The sequence below is a fragment of the Osmerus mordax genome, chromosome 13 (genome assembly GCF_038355195.1).
Source record: "Osmerus mordax isolate fOsmMor3 chromosome 13, fOsmMor3.pri, whole genome shotgun sequence".
Lineage (NCBI taxonomy): Eukaryota > Metazoa > Chordata > Actinopteri > Osmeriformes > Osmeridae > Osmerus > Osmerus mordax.
The window spans coordinates 10,398,272-10,422,162 of NC_090062.1; the positions used below are offsets into that span (position 1 = coordinate 10,398,272).

Consider the following 23,891-nt stretch of genomic DNA (forward strand, 5'->3'; position numbering starts at 1 on the left):
GGTATGTGTGTGCATGTGCATGTGCACACTATCACAAGAAAGAGGCAGCAAGGTTGGACGGCTCTGTCAGCTTCATACAGTACATTGGTGTTGCCATGGTAATGGGTGAGAGCCCAGAACCTGTCTCACCTGCGACTTCTCCCCTCAGGCCGGCCTCAGGGCCATCTCTAATTGACTGGTCTTCCTCATGGTTGAAACTCAGGTTTAGGAGAATGCTGGCTGTGGCTCATGTGATTTAGAGATCTCAGTGTCAAGAAGAGAGACTGGCCAATATATGCCATATACAGTACTGGGATTACTTTGGCCAATACTGGGATCATACTGCGATTCTACTGGAGTCATACTGGGACCATACTGGGACCATACTGGGAATATTGGAACCATACTTGGATCATGCTTGAGTCATACTGGGATCATACTGGGTCATACTACGACCATACTGGGATCATCATATTAAGGATAGCTAGTTAAAACATACCATGCTAGAAGCTTGTCTCCAGTAAGCACAGAGCCAGGCACCCTGATACAGAGACATGGTGTAACCAGTCAAGTACTCCAAAGGTCAGTTGCTTACCTTTACACAATTGCACAGTCACCTCAAGACTCTATTCACCTCAGCACCTGGCTTGTGTGGGTGTTTTATTATGTCAGTAAGTCACATATAGAAAGGAAGGTAATGGATGTTATTCAGTTAAAGTAAATACAAATTTCATGAAAATTGACTAAGTTTGACCTCTAGTGGATATTCCGGGAACTACATGTAAATACTGTAAATGAACCATGTAAAATAAACTCAGGCAGACAGAATAACCGAGGAAGACAATGTTTTTTGCTGATGCAGATTTTATATTTTGCTTGATTCTAAATCTACGAGACTAAATAGGTGATTAATGTAGAAGTCCAGTTCAGGGGGTGGGGGGCTCCAGAATTTGGGGCAGAGGCCAGAGACCCACACCCCCCTCCTCTGGTCAACCCTGAACACAAGGTGAATACCAAAATACATCTAGAATACAAAAATACCTCCCCTTATTTACAGCAAGAGTATTCATGTTGTCATGGTTATGTACAATAGGGCATCATCAAATGCAAAACAACAACAAAGAGGATTTGGAATGTCTGGGTGAAATTGTGGTTTTCTGTCCCTTTTAAGTTTGGCAGCCTTGATATATTCCAGGACCATACCAGACCATACCGGACCAGAGTAGACCAGACTGGGCCAGGTTAGGCTGGGCCAGGCTAAAGGAGAATTGACTTGTGTGTGAGTAAGGCTGGTTTGGGAGTCTCATCTCTTTTGTAAACCTAGCCTGACCTCCAAACTTGTCTCACTCAACCTCTATCCCCAAAATGAGTCACTCTCTCTGGGGGTCAACATGCCCTCCTTCTTCCTTTGCTTCTCCTTCCGAAAACCTTCCGGATACTATCCCCCTCCCTCCCCCACAGCATGAAGAAGGAAGGGGGGTTGAAGAAGAGGAGGAGGATGAAAAGGATGCCAAGAATGAGGAGGAAGAACAGGGTAAAGAGGAGAGTTTAGATGGATATAGAGAGGCAGAGAGCAGACATGACTCAAGGTTATGTGTTTCTTTGACACATCTTCCTGCTTCTGAGTACTGCCATGACTGGAGATTGGACTGGTAGATTACCGCACTGGGTTCAGATTAACCCTTGTGTTATCTTCGGGTCTTTCTGACCCATCAGTCATTGTGACCCACCTTCGTATTGCGACAAATTTACCTCATACAAAAACAAAGTGAAGCATTTTCTTTTAACTGTCGGGCTGTCTCAGACCCCCCACATTGGAATGGTTAAAAGAAAATTATTTTTATTTGTTTTTGTATTGGGTAAAAGTGGGTAAATACAACGATGGTGCGTTATGAACCTTTGGGTCATGTGACCCGAAGGCAGCACGAGGGTTAAGGCTCAAGGATCGTCACTGGGTGTTTTATCACATCTGGATAATGAGGTGTTTAGATAAATCTGCTGGGTCTACAGCTGGTAGGAACATGGTCTGGTCAGCTCTGAGACGGCTGGTCATAGTGAAGACAGAGAGGCTGCCAGAGATGGACCTGGAGGGATTGGGGGGGGGGGGGGGGGGGGCAGCAATCCCGGGGTGGGGGAACTGCGACCTCTCACTTTTATGTACATCAATTGTCCCTGTTCAATATATACAAAAACTTTTTTTTTTCTTGATACAGAAATAAATACAAAAACTGAGGAACTGTTTAACAGTTAAAACAAACAAGATCATGTAAACATGACAATCATAATCCAAATTTATGTTCACAAACATATTTTCTTTTTTTGTTGCATAAAATAAATATGCTCTTTTTGATGCAGAGGATATATATTACATACTGTATGATTTAGATTCCATAAACAGAGCTTTGGGTTTGAAAGCAAAAAGAACCCACTTGACCACAAGCCCAGAGCAGGTGATGACAGAATTGAAGGCACTTTGATCCAACAGCTTGTAATACAATCCAGAAAAGTGCAATACAATGGCAAGCTGTGTGTGTGTGTGAGTGTGTGCGTGTGTGTGCGTGTGACTGGTAGTGTTGGGCACTGAGTGCATGAAGTATAAGTGTTGGTGGATTATCTTTGGAGTTTATGCAACAATATATTCCTTTTTTATTTTTATTTTTTATTATAGGCTTCTACATAAAGTCAGGAGTGGGTGAGGGGAGAGACAATAACTAAAGATTTTTTTGACACCCAACGTGGATGTCAAGATTTCTATATATATATTTTTTTTATATTTTACTTTTAACTCTCCCTCTACCTTCTTAACTCTTTCTATCTCTTCATCCTACCTGATCTGTCATGACAACTGTCACCCTTCACCTGAAACTGCCTCTCCTCTGCTCTCCACTTCCTCCTCTTCTCTTTATGGTATTTTTGGAAACTTGCAGTGTGTGGAACTGTGCAGGAATCACAGACACAGAGCACCCACGCTCACCCACTTCACAAGACACACACTCACAGATTTACACAATCTCACACATACACACACACACATACACCCACACACACACACACACTAGTCATTACACTCAGATCCCCCCTATCTCACCTCTCTCCCATATAAAATCCAACGGTAAGGCATGGATGAGTGATGTAGGGCTTTACAGTGCAGGTCTCTGTCTTGCCTCCTGCTTTCTCTCTCTGTTTTCTCTCCTCCTCCTCTTATTTCTGTCTTCTCTCTGTTGGATAGGCGTGGAAGAGGTCCTTGGGGTAGCTGGTCGGCGAGTAGGTGGACGTGGGGGACACAGGTGGAAGTAGGGGGCACAGAAGGTGGCAGGAACAGCAGGGATGGAACAGCAAGGTGTGAACATAGCGGTATGTGGGGCTGGGAGGGCTCTCTGAAAGGGGATGGCTGGAATGGCTGGAGGGTTTAAGGCCAGATTTGCTGGATGGAGCTGGAAGGCTGGAAGGATCTGGGTCCTGGAGGGCTGGAAGGCTGGGAGGACGGGGAAGCTGGAGGGCCTGTGGGTTGGAGGGCTGGTTAGCTGAAGGGGCGGGATGGAGGTCAGAGGTCAGGTACGGCAGGGCGAGAGGGATGGATAGATGCCAGGGGTTGGAGAGTTAAGGACACTAGGGGGCAGCATGGAGCCACCACACCCCTACAGGAGTCATGGGTCAGGGGTCAACGGAGGAAGCCCCGCCTCTAAAGGGTTAGAAGGATTCCGCCCCGTCCGGATTTAGTTCTCTAAGGAAAAATAAATAAATTGGAAATATAGTCAGTGGACAGACATCACAAGACGGATAAAATCTAAACAAATCAAGCACGGATTTCATCATTGCCAAACACTGTTACTGTTACTGTGAAACATGACAATAAACCCTACTTTAGATCAGGCCTGGGTTTAGTATTATATATTTTGTATTATAACCAGATATCAGATGTTTAGTGCTGCTGTTAGGCTACAAACTGCTATGATATGAGTGGAGTCTATATAAATAGAGTCTTCTGGATGAATCTGAACCTGAACTGTTCAGCTCACCTTTTGTGAAACCGCGGCTCCTCTTGGTGGAATGGGCCGCTGGTTCCATTGAGGTCTCGGGAATCGGCGTGGGCCTGGGCCCGGTACCGGCTGGTCTGGGGCTGCTGGGCATGGTCGTGGGTGTGGTGGACAGTGTGACTCGGCCCTGGCCCCTCCCAGCCCTCCGCCTCCATCTTCAGGATGCTCCGGGGACCGTCCTCCATCTGGGAGCCCTCGTCATGGAAGAGCAGGCTGCGGGAACGGACTGCACACACACAGAAGAATTGTATGGTAAGAGAGACTGCCACTCGTCCTAGAACAGCAAAGTTAAGAACAGACTGGTGAGGGTTCAGGCAGAAAACAGATAGATGGACAGACGGACAGACAGACAGACGAGACTCTCAAAGATAGCAATTTGTCTCGTCAACCTATGAGAAATGAACAGGTATGACTACCCCCTATTACTGATCTGTTCAGAGGGCAGGCTGGGTAGAGGAGATGGTGGGTTTTGATTGGTGGGTTGGGCTTGGCTGACAATTAGGTGGGTTGTAACTGATGCAGGTGCATGTTCAACAGCCAGGTGGTTTTTAAGTGGAAATAGTTTTTGTGTCTATACCTAGGGAGCTTTGAAAGGCAAAGCTCAAAAATATTTTTGAGGCCAGGTCTGAGGTGAGGGCTGGTGGGTGATCTACCCTAGATGGTTAGGGCTGTGGGGGACTTCCTTGGCTATCTGGGTAAACAGGGTTTGTGCGTAGGGGGGTGACCTACCCTGGCTGGTGGTGTAAAGGTCAGTCGAGGGGAGGGGTGAAGAGGTGGACTTGACGGTTTGGGACAGAGAGGAGAGTTCTGGCAGACAGGGCACCAGGGAGCCCAGAACCAGGAAAAAACACAGCACCACCACCTGGCATGGAGAGGAACCACACCATCAGCACAGAGAACAGGACCACCACCACCGCCACCACCACCACTAACACCAACATGCCCTAAACAGCCTGGCATTGCTGGAGCTTCTCAATCCAAACCCAATCTAGCTCGCCTGATTCTAACTGCTAGCTGGTTTCAGCTATAAAGCTTAATAATTTTAAAACCGAACTGTGATTTGTGCAAATATCTGTGAGGTTAATCTGCAGGAAAAAGGTATACGTGTGTGTGTGTGTGTGTGTGTATGCATGTGTGTGTGCGTGTGTCTGTGTGTGTTTGTATGTGTGTGGGGGCAGCGTACCATAAGGCAGGTGCTGGTCTGCGTGGAGGCCATCTTGGAGGAACGGGGAATCTTTCCTGTGACCAGAGACTGGAGCTTCTGGAGCTGCTGCAGCAGAGACCTGGAGAGGCACAAGTTACACACATGTTACATACACAAGTTAGAAACACACTTTACACACGGTACACACACCTTATACAAACTGAATGACAAAATATGGTGTTTTGGAAGTGTGTCACTAGAGGGCAGAGCACAGGCCCTTGTGTGTTAGAGGGCTGAGGATCAGGAGAACACTTCACACACATCTGCAGAACACACTCACAACATCTTGGATGGACTTAAGCCTCCTCTCTTTCTGTCTCTTAACTGAACTACCCAGCTCAGTTCCAGCTGTCATAAACACACACACACATGCACACACGGATGCCTGACTCATTTTCTAATATTTGTTTTTAAACTAAACCTCCTCCATCTGTCTGTCTGTTTCTAGAATACAGCTGGAGTCAGGAGGAATATCACACATCTGCTTGGCTAAATAAGATTCCTCCCCCTCCCCCAGCCCTCGCCTCAGCCCCAGCACCAGCGCTGGCCAGCCCTAGTCCTAACATTGTATAACAATTGTATAACAATTGTGTCTGAGTGTGTGAGTGTGTGTGTGTGTGTGTGTGTGTGTTTGTGTGTGTGTCTTCCTCCTACTCTACCACTAAGTACAGTGAAGCTAAGGACTAATATAGCTGTCTGCAACCATTGGCTTTGCAGACACCCTCTTCTACACCCACACACTGAAACACACCATAACTCTCTCTTTCTCCCTCTCAATTCCTCTCTCTCTCTCTCTCTCTCTCTCTCTCTCTCTCTCTCTCTCTCTCTCTCTCTCTCTCTCTCTCTCTCTCTCTCTCTCTCTCTCTCTCTCTCTCTCTCTCTCTCTCTCTCTCTCTCAGTTCAGTTCAGTTCAGTATGCTTTATTGGCATGACAGTTCAGGTTGAGTAGTATTGCCAAAGTAGTCCATATTGAATGGACATTTTAACATATATATCATAACAATTAACAAGGAGTCTAACAATAATAATATGTCAAAACAACAGTAGCATAGTAAGTTGGGGACTGTAGAAAAGTAACAGATAAATGCATGTTAAGAAGACAGAACGGTTCAGTCATACAAGGTCGATTCACTGTCGCTCTATCTCTCTCTCTCTCTCTGGATCTCTCACCTCTCATTAGTTCCTGTAAATCTAAACTCCTGTCCAGACCTGTTGATCTAAAGCTATATCAACAAGCAACCTATGAGTGTAAACAGATGTTCAAACCAGAACTGGTATGGTTCAACTGACGGATGGTCCCAGGAACATGATCACATATAACATCACTGGCAGGGGAGGCTCAGGAGTGCCTGGTTCCTCTGGCACAAGCACAGCTGCAGGGTGAGCCTACCAGCCTCCACCACAAGGGAGCGCCATCAGCACGGTTAACATCAGGACAGACAGCTTCTCTACATGGCTCCTCCAAACATCATGGAACAATTTTTGAATAGAGTTTTGATGTAATTATAACACTGGTAGAGGAGTAAAACTCACAACTTGAATCACTTTAACTTAACAATATAGGAGGTCTGGTTTCATCATCACTGTCATCATCATCATTGTCTCATCTTTGTCATCTTCATCACCAGCATCGTCAAAGCTGTCCTAATTTCTATAATTATCATCACCACCATCATCATTATGGCCACAAGGTATAAGCTGTTATATATGACCACGATGCATCATGACCTAACATCCCTAACACCTCTCACACACCTCCTCACCACACAGCTCCTCACCACACAGCTCCTCACCACACACCTCCTCACCACACAGCTCCTCACCACACAGCTCCTCACCACACAGCTCCTCACCACACAGCTCCTCACCACACACCTCCTCACCACACACATCCTCACCACACAGCTCCTCACCACACAGCTCCTCACCACACACCTCCTCACCACACAGCTCCTCACCACACAGCTCCTCACCACACACCTCCTCACCACACAGCTCCTCACCACACACATCCTCACCACACAGCTCCTCACCACACACATCCTCACCACACAGCTCCTCACCACACACATCCTCACCACACACCTCCTCACCACACAGCTCCTCACCACACACCTCCTCACCACACAGCTCCTCACCACACAGCTCCTCACCACACACATCCTCACCACACAGCTCCTCACCACACAGCTCCTCACCACACAGCTCCTCACCACACAGCTCCTCACCACACACCTCCTCACCACACAGCTCCTCACCACACACATCCTCACCACACAGCTCCTCACCACACACATCCTCACCACACAGCTCCTCACCACACACATCCTCACCACACACCTCCTCACCACACAGCTCCTCACCACACACCTCCTCACCACACAGCTCCTCACCACACACCTCCTCACCACACAGCTCCTCACCACACACATCCTCACCACACACCTCCTCACCACAAAGCTCCCCTGAGCCTGAGAGGGGCCGGGGGAAGAGACAAGGTGATAAAAAAAACATTAATAGGAGTTTTGAGACTGGGATATCTGCATGTGCGTTTCTTCAGTAGGTGCTGAATCAGAGGGTTCTAGGTGTGTGTTCTCAGTGTTCTAGGAGCTGAGTCAAGGGTTCTGACATGGTAGGAGGGCTGTGGTTGGTCTCCTGGGGTTCCAAAGTGGAGAGCGTGTTCAAGAAAGTCCCTGCCTGCTGTCATGCCTGCAGTCGGCTGCCTCACATCTCCTTGGTTAATTACACGCTGGCCCCAGCCTCCAGGCCCAGCCTTCTAGACTCCAGACCTCCAGGCCCAGACCTCCAGGCCCAGCCTTCTAGACTCCAGACCTCCAGGCCCAGCCTTCTAGACTCCAGACCTCCAGGCCCAGACCTCCAGGCCCAGCCTTCTAGACTCCAGACCTCCAGGCCCAGCCCTCCAGACCGCTTCTACAGCTCTATAACTGGGGCTCTGCTTCTGGGATGTTCACCTCTAATGAGGACTGGTACAGCAGGGACACACCTCTATCTAGGCCCTACAGGCTGAAACAGGATTGATCAAACACACATGCACGCACATACCCCAACAGACAAGCCCACGCTCAAAAACACACGCTCGTAAGCACACACAGGTACACACACACATCCATGTCTTCTCACCTGTTGGCACTCTCCAGTGTCTCCACTTTCTTCCACAGGTCAGTGTTTTCTGAGTTGTAGTTCTCCACCCTGCCACAAACAACACACCTCACTGTTACCATGACAACAACACACGCCGGCACACAGAGCAGAGCAGATCAGTGCAAAAGGCCAGGCCAGGCCAGAGCAGCAGAGAGCAGAGCAGACTGGGCCAAGCCAGAGCAGCAGAACAGTGCAGCGCAGGCCAGGCCAGAGGAATAGGGAGCAGAGCAGTGCAGAGAGAAGAGCAGGCCAGAGCAGAGCAGTATGAATGTTGATGGTGGAAACAGTGATGCTAATATTCCTTTCCAGGATTTGCAGGAGCACATTATCTAATTGGCTGAACTAGATGACCCTGTATGACCACAGTGATGATGGAGTTATGCCATTGCCCCTCGTTAATAACCAGAAAAAAAAAACCTGCCCTCACTAAGAATAAGCAAAAGAATTCAGCTACGCTATTTGCCCTCACTAGTTGGAACAGACTGAGAAAGGAGAAAGAGAAATACAGAGCGAGATAGAAAGAGGGAGGGAGAGAGAGAGAGAGAGAGAGAGAGAGAGAGAGAGAGAGAGAGAGAGAGAGAGAGAGAGAGAGAGAAAAAAGAAAAGAAAAAAGAAAAGTCCAGAAAGTGAGAAAGACAGTAAAGAAGATTTTATTACTCACTTTTTCTCCAGACATTCCACATACTCTTTCTTCTTCCTGCGACTCTCTTGGGCTGAGATCTGGGAGGAGATGAGGGAAGAGGAGGAACTGAAGCGCATCTCACAGGTACATTCACACACATACAGCAACAGAGTTACTAAATATTGCCTTTGAAACACAGGACAATCCACATTCCAAACAGAAACAGGTCAACCATGGAACTACGCAAATGCCTGTTGCTAAGGAACAGCCAATATTGCAGAAAGGGGCGTGTCCCACCTTGTTCTTTATCTTGCGTCGGACCCTCTTCAGGGCCTTCTCCTCCGTCTTGGTGAGGGGGAGCTTGTTGGGCACGGGGTAACCCTCTGCAACCAGCGTCCTCTTCTCCTCCTCCGTCAGCATCAGGGGGCCCGACGTTCCTTGCAGCTTCTGGAGGGGGGGGGGGGGGGAGAAGTGAGGAGGGAGGAGACAGAGTACAAGTGGAGCATGAGGATGGGGAGAAAGAGGGGGAGGTAGACGTGAAGAAAGGGGGAGGCAGGGGGAATCAGGGTACTTACGTGTGGAGCAGTGAGGAGGGGGGAGGTGGAGATGGCTGCGGAGGAGCGAGCCTGCAGGCGGGAGGGGCTGGAGGGGGGTAGGGAGTGGGGGCTCTGGGAGCCATCGCTGTCACTGCCATGGCTACTGGGAGGGGTGGGGGGCAGCTGCAGCTGGTCATCTGGAATAGAGTGGGGGGGGGGGGTTAGTATGACGAGCTGACATGCTCAGATAGGTTGACACCTGCTTTGTCTGTTGAAAATAATCTGTCTACGTGGATCTGGTTCAAACTGGTTTAATGTCTGCTGCTACCTGCTCCCCTACATTGTGTTAGGGTGGGAGGAGGGCAGAGCGAGAGGCAAAGAGAGAGAGAGGGGCAGAGAGAGATGGAGACAGAGAGAAAGTGGGAGAAACTGATCCATCCGGACAGTAGGACAGGCAGACTACAGCTGCTGTCTGAATCCAGTCCATCAGTGAACAGGTGACAATGACTGGCTGGCTAGGCTTAGAGATGGAGGGATAGAGGGGGGGAGAGATGGCAAACCCAAAGCAAGCCCTAGGCCAGTCCAGAGACTGTGAGGCTGGGCTGAGTTTAGCTTGGTTCTGGGCCAGAGTCCACAGGGACCAGAGCTTCATGGTGGATGGTGTTGCTTCTGGCAGAGGAGGACTGGTAAGAGAGCAGGGGGCCGTGCGGGGACAGACAGCCAGACACAATGAAGACATTAGTGGAACTTCATGAACAGGCTGAGCTGGGGCAGGGACTGAGACTGAGGTGGACTAGGATTCGAGTTGGGCCTAGTCTAAGGTTACTATCTGGAAGATTTATAGAGATACAGATGGAAGTCATATGAAGCATTATACTGCACCATGGAGACCTGCCTAGCAACCCCGGGACTAATAAAAATGCTTCATAGTCTACAGGTAGGTCTACTCTATTCCCCTCTACTCTACTCCACTTTACTCCACCTTACTCTACTCTACTCTAACCTAATTGATTCTACTCTACCCTACTTCACTCTACTTTACTGTACACTTTTGTCCCTGGTGCTTCAGACTGACGTCACCATGCCTAGCACAGCTGCGTTCAGAATCCCATAACTGTAAACTTTATAAAGCCACACTGTGTGTGACGCACCAGGATGGCTGGACACTGTCTGCAGGATGCCTTTCATCACCTACGCCTTTTCACTCGTAATATAGAGTTCAACTTGAAATAAGGACTGATCATAATGAACGCCCAGCAGCATTGACTCTTGCTCCCATGGTAATACATACACAAATATGTATAATATTGAACCCATAATTTACCCTCCATCTTAAACACAGAACTGTTTCCTTTGAATGAGCCCAGCAATCCTTCAGTCCATTCATCAGCACTCCCAGAGAGAGTAAGAAGGAGGGAGAGAGAGAGAGAGAGAGAGGTGAGATGAAGGGGAAGGGAAAAGGGGGGCCGTTAGTGTGGGGGGATTATTAGAGCCACTTAGCTGCTCTAATGATCTGCCTGTTAGTCCACAGTAGCAGAGATTAACACACACCATCACAGGTCATTACACACACTCACACATACACACCCACACACACGCGCACAACACTAAGTTAAGGTGAATAACATTTACCATCACAGGTCATTACACACCCACTGCTGTCTGTGTTATAGATTAATTACACACTCATTAATATGGCACTGCAGTAATATTTCATCTTTCAAAACCACTGCTAACAGGTTTGCCCTAGTAAATATAAATGAGCATATAAAATTATCTTAATATTGTTACTATTAATATTCTTCATATTCTCCTTCTCTGAAGGCAGACAGAGAGAGAGAGAGTGAGGGAGACAGAGAGAGAGATGGAGATAGATAGAGAGATAGGGAAGGGAGGGAGGGAAGTACAGATATGGACAGATGGATGGAGGTAGAAAGAAAGACAGAAGGAAGGAAGGTAGAGACAGAGCAATGGAGGGAGGTACAGAGAAAGAATAAAGAGGTAGAGTGAGAGATGGTGGGAGACAGAGAGAGATGGAAAGAGAGAGAGCATGTTGGAGTGGTCTCAGGTGGAGGCGTGGGTAACCGAGTAACAGATCACTGTGACGCACACTGGTCTCTACTCAATTCTGCATCCAACACACACACATAAATAAACACACACAGAGACACTGAACACTAACACAACACATGTACACAGACAACACTTACCAGAATGCAACATGCAAACACATGGACACAGGCACACATAGCATTTAGACAAAGAAGGCCTACACAAAATAAACAATGCTTGCACTAACACACACGCAGATACTTAACATTTACATTAGCCACCTGTGAACCATTCAGGCACACTTGTCATTCTAGTGGTCACAAACACACACAGAAACACACACAACCAGACAACAGTGAGGAATGGGAGGAACTGATGGTATAAATAAACCGCAGCAGCCACAGCCAGCTGTGATTACTCTCTAGGAAGTTAAGATAAACTTTCGTCCTCTCTAATCCTACTGATACTGAAGGCCATTTAGAGAGCCAAAGCAGTGTTGTTTCATCTGGGGATGGGTAGCGTTTGATTTGACAGACGGTTGTTTCCCACCTGTTGGTATGTTGAGGAACTGGTTGTTCTCTCCAGGCTCAGCCTTAATGGTGGGGACAGCACTCGCACCAGCATCTCTGCAACTCTAATCCCACAAAGCAACCAACAGACAGGTAAACAACAAGATAACAGACAAACAAGGCAACAACATATGCACTAGCTTCACTGAGGGTCCAGCAGGAGTCCATCGTGAGTGTGGTCTCCTCCAGCCAGCCCTACAAACACAGGAATCTCCACATATGTTCCTTTTTATTTATTTTTTTACTTCTGGACTCCAAAGTTTGGAGTTCAAACTTTTCTCAGCTGTTTCACTGTGTCAGTAAACTGCAGGCTTCTATCTGTGTTTTCCTGAAACCTGCAGCGTAAACTGTCTTAAACTGAGGCTGTCTTTCTCACCGGATCCTGGGGGGTGCTCCTGTGGGGGGGTGGGGCCAGGGTGAGGGGCTGGGTGGCGGGGCCTGCTGCATGAGGCTCCGGTCCGTGACCTCCTGGCTCCTGCTTCACCAAGATGGCAGTTAGGTCCTGGCTGAAGTTCCACATGCCCTCAAACTCTGCAGAGGAGAGATAGAGGGAGAGGTGGAGGTTGATACGCAATCACATCAGATGTCGCTTTTTAAAAGTTCTGGACTAATCCTATATAGGCAGGTATGAGCATTCTTGTGGGATTATGGGTTAGGGGTCAGGATTAGGGGTTAGGGTTTAGGAGTTAGGCCTCAGGGGTTAGGGTTTGTAGATGAATAGATGGCAAGGCACGGCTTGATCCATGCCTACTTCTGGGGAGTCATGTTCAGCTTGTGGTGTGCGTGTGTGCGTGTGTGTGTATGTGTGTGTGTGTGCGTGCGTGCGAGTGTGTCAGTGGGAGTGACGCACATCTCCAGAGTGGACCTTCTTTATGACTCCCTACTAACACGGACCACCTGACCCTCCGCCCCCACTATGTCGGAGCCTGGAGCTGCCTTCTATACAAGATCCTGTCTGCTAATAACACACACAGCAGGAGAGGAGTGGAGTGGCATAGAGAGGAGAGGAGAGGAAGGGGAATAGGAAGAGGAGAGGAGAGGAAGAGGAGAGGAGAGGAGAGGAGAGGAGAGGAGAGGAGAGGAGAGGAGAGGAGAGGAGAGGAGAGGAGAGGAGAGGAGAGGAGAGGAGAGGAGAGGAGAGGAGAGGAAGAGGAGAGGAGAGGAAGAGGAGAGGAAGAGGAGAGCATGAAAGGAAGAACATAGGAGGAGAGGAAAGGAGAGAAGCTTGCTGAACAACCCTTCTCCAGGGTTATAAAGGTAACGGTTCCTTCTTTCATGTCTTGCTAACTAACACAACACAGACTGAGGTGGAGAAGATGGGGAGGGGCGAGAGCAGGGGAGGAAAAGAAGAAGGGAAAGGAAACAGCAGGATGCTGATTACAAGCAAGAAGTAAACACACACACAAACACACATTCTTTTCTCACTAGGGATTTCATGTCCTCAGACTCTCCCCAACAGTAGGGGATCTGAACAGACGTCAGTCTTTTCAGCCTCTAACTAAGGGTTCAATAAGCACACACACACACACACACTCACACACATGCCTACTCTGGAGCTGATTGGCTCAGCTGGAAAAGACACGATTACCCCAGCATGGCCTACTGTACCCATAATGCTGTGCGTCACCCCTCCTAAGGTTTAACTTTGAAGTTTACAGCCAAGAGGAAAGTATACCCCTCTCTCCTCCTCGCACCCCTCGCAGCCCTCCCCTTCTCCTATCCCTCTATCCGCCTTTTCCAAACCCTTTCTCCTCTTCATCCCCTCCTCCCTCTCTCCTCCTCCTCCTACCACTCTCTCCTCCTGCTGACTGTTTAACTTTGAGTTGGTTTGATGTTTGTTTAACACTCAGAAGGGGGGGCTAGTAAAGAGCCCCCCCCCATACCCTAGGGATGGAAAGACTGTGTAACTGCAGGGTGACCTTCCTATACAGTCACAGTTTCTCCACACATTTACTGCATTCTTCCATTCCTGGTGATAGCAGCGTGGATCTGACCCACATGGAGTCTACATTCCCTTAACAAACACACACACACACAATTCCAACCTAATATGTAGTCCATAGGCCCCAAAGCCACTAGCCAACAGTCAAACCTCCATGAGTCTGTCCTCAACTGTGTGATGCAATTTTCCCAGTGAGCCAAGAAATGTTATGGGCCTAGCCTCCACTCTCACTCCTTTCCCCCGTGCTCTCCCCCTTCTCCCTTACTCCCCCTTCCCCCTCTCCCCTGGCTGTCTGTCTGAACTGGAAAGCAGAGCTTCTTTTTACTTTTTTATTGACGGCTCTTTTTCCTTTGGCTTCCAGCAACAGAGACAGAAGAGAAACATTTTCAGCTTGGAGTCACTGCAAGGGCTGCCCAAGCCACTGGCTTGTCAGAGCATGTGTGCTTGTGTGTGTGTGTGTGTGTGTGCACGTGTGTTTTCTGGTCTATGAGTGCATAACTATGTGTGTATGAGTGTGTGTATGAATGATAAGTGTGTAAGTGTGTGTGTATGCGTGTCTGTATGTGTGTGTGTATGTGTGTGTGTTGGCTGCATGCCTGGAATCCCCAGACTTCCTGGACTGCCTATGCTGGGTAGGCAGGGCCTCGCTGGAGCGTGCTCAGTAAGCTCAGCTGTTCTCAGCGGTTCTGTGTGTGGAGCAGGATCACCAGGAGATAGGGCAGGAATGGAGAACCCGTCACAGAACACAGGGAGAATGCAGGACAGAGATTAGATCAGGGGAGCTAGATAGAGAAGCTCGAGAGAAGATAGTTTGAAGATAGAGATAACTTAGAGAGACTGAGGACCAGACCCCCCAGCTGAAAATGATCATATGTCAAAGACCATGCGTCTTTGTCATGAAAGACTTGATGGGATCAAAGTCAGTAGGCATGTTTCTAAATTGATATAAAGTGTTCTGGAATGAAACACGTACAGGAAGTCAGGACCTTGTGGCCCCAGTGGTCCTACTGATGGATAATGAGTTGTTCTCAGTGAGACACCAAGCTCCAAGTCTACTAACAACAAACACCTTCTCATCTTTATCTCATTAGTTTATCGTGGCTTAGCCTGATGTGACCAAACCAGAACGGAAAACAAAAGACATGTTCACCCAATCCAGCCTGTTACAATTATTTCCATCCAGAAAAGAGCTAACCCAGGCTGTCACGATGATCCAGAACCCCAGGAGAGGACATCCGGGCAGGCACAGAAGTCCTCCCAGACCAGACCACAGAAGATACAGAACCCCTCACTCTCACCTTCGTCCTCGTCCATCTTGATTGACATGGAGGGGCTTTGGGGGGCAGAGTCTCCGCTGAAGGAGTAGCTGTGCTCGGCCTGGATGTCTGGGCTGGGGGGCTGGTCCATGTCTATGGCTAGCAGGGGGCCTCGCTCTGCCAACAGCCCCTCATCAAAGAAGCTGCTGAACAGCACACTGGAGAAGTCCTCCATCTGTTCGGAGAATGGCTGCAGGACAGAGGGGGGAGAGAGGAATGGGCGTGAGGACAAATGCATGGACATAGCTGCAGTACCCGCAATAGTTGTCTATTAGTGACATCTCAGTGAAAAGACAGGCCTTTCTGTGTGTGTGTGTGTGTGTGTGTGTGTGTGTGTGTGTGTGGTTGTGTGCGTGTGTATAGTGTGAGTCATATCATCTTTGCTTGAGTCCCGAGACCCCTGGAGCCTCTATCAGTCAATGTTTCCACTCCTGCAGACAACTCTGAGTCATTGTTGTGGCGGCGTGCTCCAGCTCTAACCAGCCTCCAGGAGATGTTGAGTGAAACATGTTCTCTAAGCCCCTCCAGGAGCAGAATGGCTCCCTGAACCCCCACTGGTCCACAGCATGACACAACTCTGCTAACACAGCATAATGCAACTGAACTGTAATCGAATACTGTATAGAACCCTTGCCTTGGAGGTTGCTATATCAAATTATATCTTTAAGGAACCCTAACCTATTCAACCCTATCCTTGCAGAACTCCACTCTTATGCAACCTGTTCCTTGCAGAACTATTTTGTTATAGAACTGAGTGTTGATATCTAAGGGTATTGGTAATTCCCTTTGCACTGTGAATCAGATTCCTTGTGAAAAAATACCACACATTGAAACATAATTTTATTTGAATTAACCTGTAGCAGCTGAGAATCTGTGACCTATGACCATTAGTCTTAGACCAAGACACGTGGGTGTGTGTGTGTGTGTGTGTGTGTGTGTGGGTGTGGGTGTGTGTGTGGGTATCTACAGGATCCAAGTGTGTATAGTTGTGTCTAGGATGCAGTTGTGTGTGTGTGTAGGATACAGGTGTGTAGGTGTGTGTGTAGGATATCGGTGCCTGGGACATTATTTGACAGTGAATAAAGGACAGTGTATTTACATTTGCAGAAGAAGGGAGTGTGAGGGGGTGTGGCTAGAAATTTGGCAAGAAATGTGCCCAGCTGTCAATGCATGTGCTGAGTTTACAGGTCCTGAGTCACACCTTGTGTACTAAGTGTCCTCAGCACTCAACACACATTGTGTGAAGCATGTTTCCCAGCGGAATGCAGGACACCAAGCTGGCAGCTGATAGGATGGAGCCAAGGAGAATATATTTAAAGGGAGTTGCATTCTGGGAACTCCATCCTGGTCAATCACGGTTCTTAAATGACGGTTGCCATTGTCAGCAGTAGGCCTCACAGACTAGACTGCGTGCACAACAATATAAACATTCTCACCCAGTCCCTTTCATCAGTTTAGGGAGGTTCCTCCTGGGTTCCTCCCAGGTTTCTGTTGTGTACTGAGGGTAAAGGATAAATAGAGAGAGACCTGGGCTGGCTGGGTGACCAGGCCCGCTTGGTTTTAGCAGAGTATTTAGCAGCTGGTGTATCACGTGTGTGTATGTCTGTGTGTCCGACTGTGCGTGTGTGTGCATGTGTGTGTTTTGGGGAGCTGGGTTGTGTCTAAGGTTCATTCTGCTACTCCAAGCAGAGAGAGAGAGTGACGCAATTCATGCTGATGTAATTACAGACTCATTGAAGATACAGCCAGTCTCCCCCCTCTGACCACCTCCTCCAAACCACTCATTTTCTCTCTCTCTCTGTTCTTACAAACACTTTCCCCAAATTCAACTCCTCTCCTACTCTCTTTCTCCATCCCCCACCCCTCTCCTCAGGGGTGCGGGGGAGCAGGTTAGAGACACAGAGACCTATTCTTCACCACAGTTCTTAAATAGCTCTTTAAACAGAGACGGACCATTTAAAGAGGCAGAGCAATCTGCTGTGCAATGTGGGTCAGAACGTGGAGCAGGACCCCACCCTCCTCACTGGAGGCACCGCGACCGCAAGAAACAGAAGCAGGGTAGAACAGACAGCCTGCTGCCTGGGGAGCACCCCTCAATCATCACTTAAACACTCTGTAGTTGTTGTGGGTGGCTCTGCACACTTGAGTAACACACACACACACACACATACATACATACATACATACATACATACACAGACACTCAAACACACACAATTGTCTCTCTGTCTTAATCAGTGAGATCTGTCATGTTATTGGTGGTCATGGTGGGGTGTAATTATACTGCTTTCTGTAGACAACAATTATACACCTGGGGAAGTCCTGTCTGTCTGTCTGTCTTTCTGTCTGACTCTGTCTGGGGAGAGAGGAGAGGAGGATTGTGTAAATTATGGTGTTTGGGAAACACAGAAGAGAGGGAGAAGGAGAGGAGGAGCAGAAAGGTGGTCCCAGTCCCAGGTGTTTCTCTATGTCTCAGGTGGTATAGGTCTGGAAGTCACTGACAGGGGAAGGGGCCAATGGGGCGGGGGGTTGATTCCTACTCTGGACACCTTCTCATTAAACCTCTCTGAGGTTGGGAGAAAGGGGGAGGGAGAGATGGAAGAGATGAGAAAGAAGAAGCGAGAGGAAAGACGTGCTGACATGCAGACCTCCCGAGTAGGTGAAGCACTGTAGTTAGAGCTGCCGTTCTGTAGGAACACCTTTATCTATCTATCTTTGTGTGTATGTGCTGTATGTATTTATGTATGTGTGTGTGTGTGTGTGTGTGTGTGTGTGTGTGTGTGTGTGTGTGTGTGTGTGTGTGTGTGTGTGTGTGTGTGTGTGTGTGTGTGTGTGTCGTCAGCCAGCTCTTCTGTAAGACTGCTGAGCTGCTTCACATTCCTTTCCCAGATTCAAAAACTCAGTCAACTCTACGACCAATCAGAGTCAAGCATGCAAATTAGCCAGGCGCTCAGGGAGAGGAAAACTGGAGTGCAAGGCTCGCATGGTGCAGCTATGAGCGGCACAGAAAAGAAAGAGACCGAGAAAAAGAAGGAGGGAGAAAGAGATGTCTGTAAAGGGAAAAATAAATCAACCAATAAAAGTTTCAAGCCAAGAAAGTCTTTGGAATGAACATTATGCAGCTCAGATGTGAGAGAAGAGTGAAAGAGAGAATGAGAGAGAGGAAGAGAGGCGGGGGAGAAGAGTAGAGAGGGTGAAAGAGTAAGAGAGTGGGAGAAAAGGAAGAAAAGAGACAGAGAGAAAGAGCCGGACTGAGAGAAAAGGTGAGAAACACATTTCAGTGGTGGGGGTTTTCCTTCTAACTGAGGATAAACTGAAGGCCAAAGTAAATAAAAGATAAGACATAGAACTAGTTCTAGGTTTCCTAGTGGGATAATTGAATATGATTTTTTTAAAGCACGTCTGAAGAACAGTATATAACAACACAAACCAACATGAAAATAGCACAATAATTTATATTCACTACAAGAAATTAAAAGGAAAATATATAAATATATAAAATGGAAATATGGTTCTCATTATCATTATTAGTCTGTAGTCCTCCTGTCTGCCCTGGTCTGACCTCAGCCTTGTCACAGTCAGTTTAGTAACAGACTCACATCTCCACAACTACAACCAAGTACTGCCAGATAGGAAGATCTTAATAGCACGCATATGCACACGCTCATACTCACACAAATTCTGTGTACAGTTATTACTCCGAACTCAGTGCACCTGAATGTGTGTATGTGTGGTATGTGTGTGCATGTGTGTGTGTATGTGTGCATGCGTGTGTGTGTGTGCATCTGATGGCCTCAGGAGGCTGGCAGCACTCCTTTCTTCCTGCTGAAGGACGCTATGAGGAGGAGAACTTCCAAGAAACACAGAACTACAAACAGTAACAACAGTATAAACACATACTGCTGGCTGTGCAAGAGAGAAACTACACTGGAGAGACCGCTGGAGATATGAGCACTGTTCACTGTCGGTCGTGTCACTCTGGGAGACATGGAAGTATACAAGCGCTCTTCAGAGTAAGAGTCGCTGCTGGGGCCCTGACAGAGGTTGGAGTGCGTCTGTCTGAATTATGTATGGCAGCAGAGTGCAGCCAGAACTCTTCCTCTCAGACGCGTGAGCTAAACTCAAGCAGCATCACCGTCTTTCACCTGTTCTCCTTTTGAACTGATCCTGAGTCAGCAGATACTGGTCTGTCCCTTCTGTGAACTGACCTACTTCATCTCTTTGACAAATTGAGGGGGGGGGGGGGGGGGGGGGGTCGTTGGGTCACAACTTACCCTGACCCCCACTGGTCAGACAGGCTGCTGTGTCACCAGGGCTGCCTGACGGCCATGAAAACCCTACTTTCAGCATCTGGTGGTTATGGTCAGATTGCGAGGGTGGGGGGAGAGAGTAATGGGTTAGGGTTTGCTTGAGGTTAGTGTGGGTATGGGGGGATTTCTCTCTGAAGGTCTAGTCCACGGAGGAAGACTCCCTTTGCTGTGGTCGCTGCAGAGCGACCTACAGTTCCACCCAACCCCCACCCCCACCCCTCTCTGATCTCCTGCCTCCACTTCTCGGACTCTTTCTAGCTCTCTTTGTCTAACTTTCCTTCCCGAACATCGGAGCCTCAGCATGACCTAGTCTGTGTTTGGGTTCTGTGTGGAAAAACAGAGAGGTGGGTCTAAAAACCAGCTCAGCAAAGACTCACTCCCATCAAGGTGACATCTATATGGAATGTGGAATGTCTGGGTGTATCAGGTCTACAGGTCTTTCAGGTCTCTCTCCTATAGTGTTGTATTAATATGACATTGAGACAGTGAGAACTGTACCGCCTCTCTTTGCTCTCTCTGCCTTTCTCTGCCTCTCCCTTTCTCTATCATTCCAACCTCCATCCTAACAATGTGTTCCAGACAATGTGTTCTCCTCTTCCTGTCTTCCTCTGGCCCACAGTCACACACGCTGCTCTCTCTCTCTCTCTCTCTCTCTCTCTCTCTCTCTCTCTCTCTCTCTCTCTCACACACACACACACACACACACAAGAGACATGATTCAAACACTTTAAGGTAACTTTTCCACAGACATTTATGCAGCAACAGATGAATAAATAAATTTTGAACACTGGCTGAACTTTCAGCTGTCACCAAGGGAACAGCGAGCCATGTAGAGAGCTGTGTAGGCCAGAGTCCTACAAGCTGTAGGGTTGAAACCAGGTTAGTTAGTCAATTAGTTAGCCAATTAGTTAGCTAGTTAGTGTCAGATTTGAGGTGTCAAACCTTCTTAGAAAATGTAAATGTTAAAATGTTTATGACATTTCATTCTAAACATTTGCTGAATTTTTACTTGTGTATTAACTTATGCATGGTCTCCCCCCCGCTCAAAGTTTCTTTGGACAGTCAGCGGGCAGCACATACTTGCAACACTACTACCTCTAACACAGAACTAAGGAATATAACATCTCTCAACTATTTCTCCAAATGTATAAAACAGACTGGACAATCAAACATGCTGGCATAATTCAAAGTGATTTTGTCATTGTTTTATTATTTGTCTGTGCTCATGTGCTTTGACCATGAGTGATGATGTTCATTAACGTGTATTGTCCCTTCTTAAAGAAAATGAACAACAGATTCTTGCCTGCTGAGCAAAAGTCCATGGGAAGCAACCATCTGAGACAGGGAGGTGTGTTGGAGGAGAGAGACCAAGCCAAAGAGATAGAGAGGTGGTGCATGTCTGCAATACTGGGCTGGATCCTCCCACAGCTAAACACAACTGCAGAGTGCAAAAACAACTGCCAAATTATTTACAACTTGATATCGGCGTTCCTTGAGAACTAAATATCTGGGAGCTGGAAACTGCAGCTGCCAGTGTTAGGTTATTCTGTTTGCTTCCAGAGACAGCAGATTAGCAGGCTGGGCTATCAGAGAGAGACAAGCTGCCGACTCTGACAGCTCACGCTCACCCAATTTATCCCACCAACCAGGTATCACAGGCTTTGGTTCATTCCGTATGTGTGTGTGTGTGTGTGTGTATGTTGAGTGTGTGTTGGCTGTGTGTGTGTATGGGTGTGCGGTGTCCACACCTCCTGTGTTGGGCTTGGTACTGGCAGGTGGAGCAGAAAGAGAGGTGGAGTAAGAGGAAAAAAGGGAGACGCATAACAACACCTTACAATGCATACCTGACCTTTCACAGTTGACGTAAGCGCATCACGTTCTCTATTCTGCTGTCAATAGCAGATAATCCAGAGACGCTTGGGGGTTAACTCAGGGTGTGTAGGGTTGCCTGCTAGGATGTCTCCACTGATTTGGATGCCCTAAGACCTGGCTGGGATCACAGAAAAGTGTGAAACCACCAGAGGGGATACTGACATGAGAGAGATGTGTGGGACTCTGTCCAGCCAGTGCAGACTATCAGCACCACAGATAGGGACAGGCTCTCGGCACACAGCTGTGCTACGACATGCCAAGTGGCTACCTGAACACAGGTTGTTGTGTTCCTGTATTATTATAGAGGCTACGGCCACAACCCCACCCTGGTCTGGCCTCAGAGCAGCTTCATATGAGGCACAGGCCCTGTAGGAACCTGGGAGGCTGTAGGCAAGGAATGTTGTCCCCCTCCTCTTTTCCTCCTTCCTGACATGCCCGGTCGCATCCCGTCACCTGGGAGCACCTTCACCTGCTGGGAGCCAGGTGTGCTGGACACTCACACAGCTGAGATGACACACACATAGGCTGTCAAACAAGTCTGCGTCAGCCAGCATTCCTGATTATATATACCAAGCAGCACAAAAAGGCCTAAACAGTAGCGATTCTTTAAATGACCCAGCTGGTCTATTTATATCCCATGATAATCAGTAAAAGCAAACAGCCTAACTGTGCCGTAAAGCCCCACCCTAAGCTACCCCTACCTACCCACAGCATCACTCAGCCATACTTTTCCCAGCACACACACACATGCACACACCTATACACAGCTCAGTGTTCTCCTTGCCCTTTTCTGTCAAACTCAGATGTGCCTCACAATTCCTCTATTCAGGTTTGCTGCTAGCCAGCCTCACACAGAGGGGCTAGCCAGTGCAGACCCCTAGAAGCTGTGGTATGGTGGTCTACAGCTCTGGGCCACCTGGGACCTTTATCACACTATAGACCCATTGACATCCTGGAGGACAGTCTGGTCCACCTTTCAGACCATATACTCTCAATCATTCAGCTTCTGGAGTGGAAAATACATCTGGCTGTATCTGGGTCTAGTCTGGGACTGAGACTGGGTCCGGGTCCGGGCCTGAGCATGGGTTTGGGTCTGGTCAGGTCAGGTCTGGTCCGGTCTGAGTCTGGTCTTTTTTATGAGATTATGTTATGAAGTATTTCACTTTGGACTCTCTCTCTCTCTCTCCCAACCCTCTATAATTTTCTCTCTCCCTCTTCATCACTCTCTTTCGTCAACCCCCCACCCCCCTTCCACTCTTTCTTCTGAGTATGAGTCATAGGGGAATGAATTTAAACCCCACTATGAATCTGTTCCAGACTGCTTACCACACTTCCCTAACAGCAATACAACACTGACCTATGTCTGTTCAACACACGCACATACTCTGCATGCATGCATACTGCTCGCACATAAACTGGTGTCCTTTTTTAAGATGGGTAAAATGTCATGGATAAAATGGAATTATGTATGGTTTGTGATGGTTTCATTCATGCTTGATTAACCGTTTACAAACGTGTTATTCCAAGTGACAACACTGAATTTGATAAATTCTATTGTAATCGTCTGCCCACCTCTCCTATATTGATACTTAACCTGTCACAGCCTGGTAAAGGGCTCATTGATGACCTGAACCGGATGCAGGATCCAGGATCACGGCAAACTAACACGCCCACCCGAGATCCGGCAGGGTTAGGAAATACTGCTCGATTTACACAGCTGAGCAAATCTACCGTAAAGTAACGTGCCTCTTGCTGTTTACATTGCATTTCAGACGCACATGCGACGGAGCCGGCATCTGGTTCTGACGTAGGAAGAACGGGCTGAGACTATTTACTGAGTGCTGCAGACAATTCAGTTATCGGCGTTAATACGCACCGTTGACTGTGGTTACAATTTGATGAATGAAGGGTTACTACAAATGATACAATAGTCATAATTCTTTGATGTGTAAGCTATTATACAATATCTGGAAATAGACAAATGCACATGCATGACTGACGATTAGTGTTAGCTGTTCTTACTACATTGTTGAGAAAATCGCCTTCATTCAGATCCTCAAGGTCCAACAGGTTGGCGCTGGGGAAAAGTTTCTCCGACCCAAAACTGTCCATGATGGTGTCCATGCGTGCTGTTAGGATGATCCACTTCAATGAGATATTATAAAAAATAATTAAAAAAAAATTTAATATCGGAAATCTTATCTTTAGGCTTGAAACACCTTGTCAGCAGTTGTTTTTGACTAGTTTTTCTTGTTTTGCTAATGTGTATTTGAAGTTAGTTTTCCTTGTC

General features: G+C 47.8%; 1 protein-coding gene across 1 annotated transcript; it reads right to left on the minus strand.

Annotated features, from left to right (window-relative positions):
- Positions 1–1,796: 1,796 nt before the first annotated feature.
- creb3l1 (cAMP responsive element binding protein 3-like 1) lies at positions 1,797–23,891 on the minus strand. Its single transcript, XM_067249103.1, has 12 exons — positions 23,624–23,891; positions 15,402–15,609; positions 12,538–12,692; positions 12,142–12,226; positions 9,580–9,737; positions 9,302–9,451; positions 9,044–9,102; positions 8,362–8,430; positions 5,200–5,299; positions 4,746–4,878; positions 3,999–4,242; positions 1,797–3,703 (listed from the first exon to the last, which is right to left on the minus strand). The coding sequence occupies exons 1-12, from the start codon at positions 23,723–23,725 to the stop codon at positions 3,670–3,672; spliced, it is 1,497 nt and encodes a 498-aa protein (XP_067105204.1). The 5' UTR covers positions 23,726–23,891; the 3' UTR covers positions 1,797–3,669.

What these genes read in the sequence shown, in the direction of transcription:
- creb3l1 (XM_067249103.1), bottom strand. Translation starts at nt 23,725, where the DNA reads ATGGACACCATCATGGACAGTTTTGGGTCGGAGAAACTTTTCCCCAGC. An exon ending in GCGATTTTCTCAACAATGTA is followed by an intron (nt 15,610 to 23,623) that starts GTAAGAACAGCT and finishes TCTGTCCTGCAG; the next exon opens with CCATTCTCCGAACAGATGGA. An exon ending in AGACCAGCACCTGCCTTATG is followed by an intron (nt 4,879 to 5,199) that starts GTACGCTGCCCC and finishes TCTCCATGCCAG; the next exon opens with GTGGTGGTGCTGTGTTTTTT.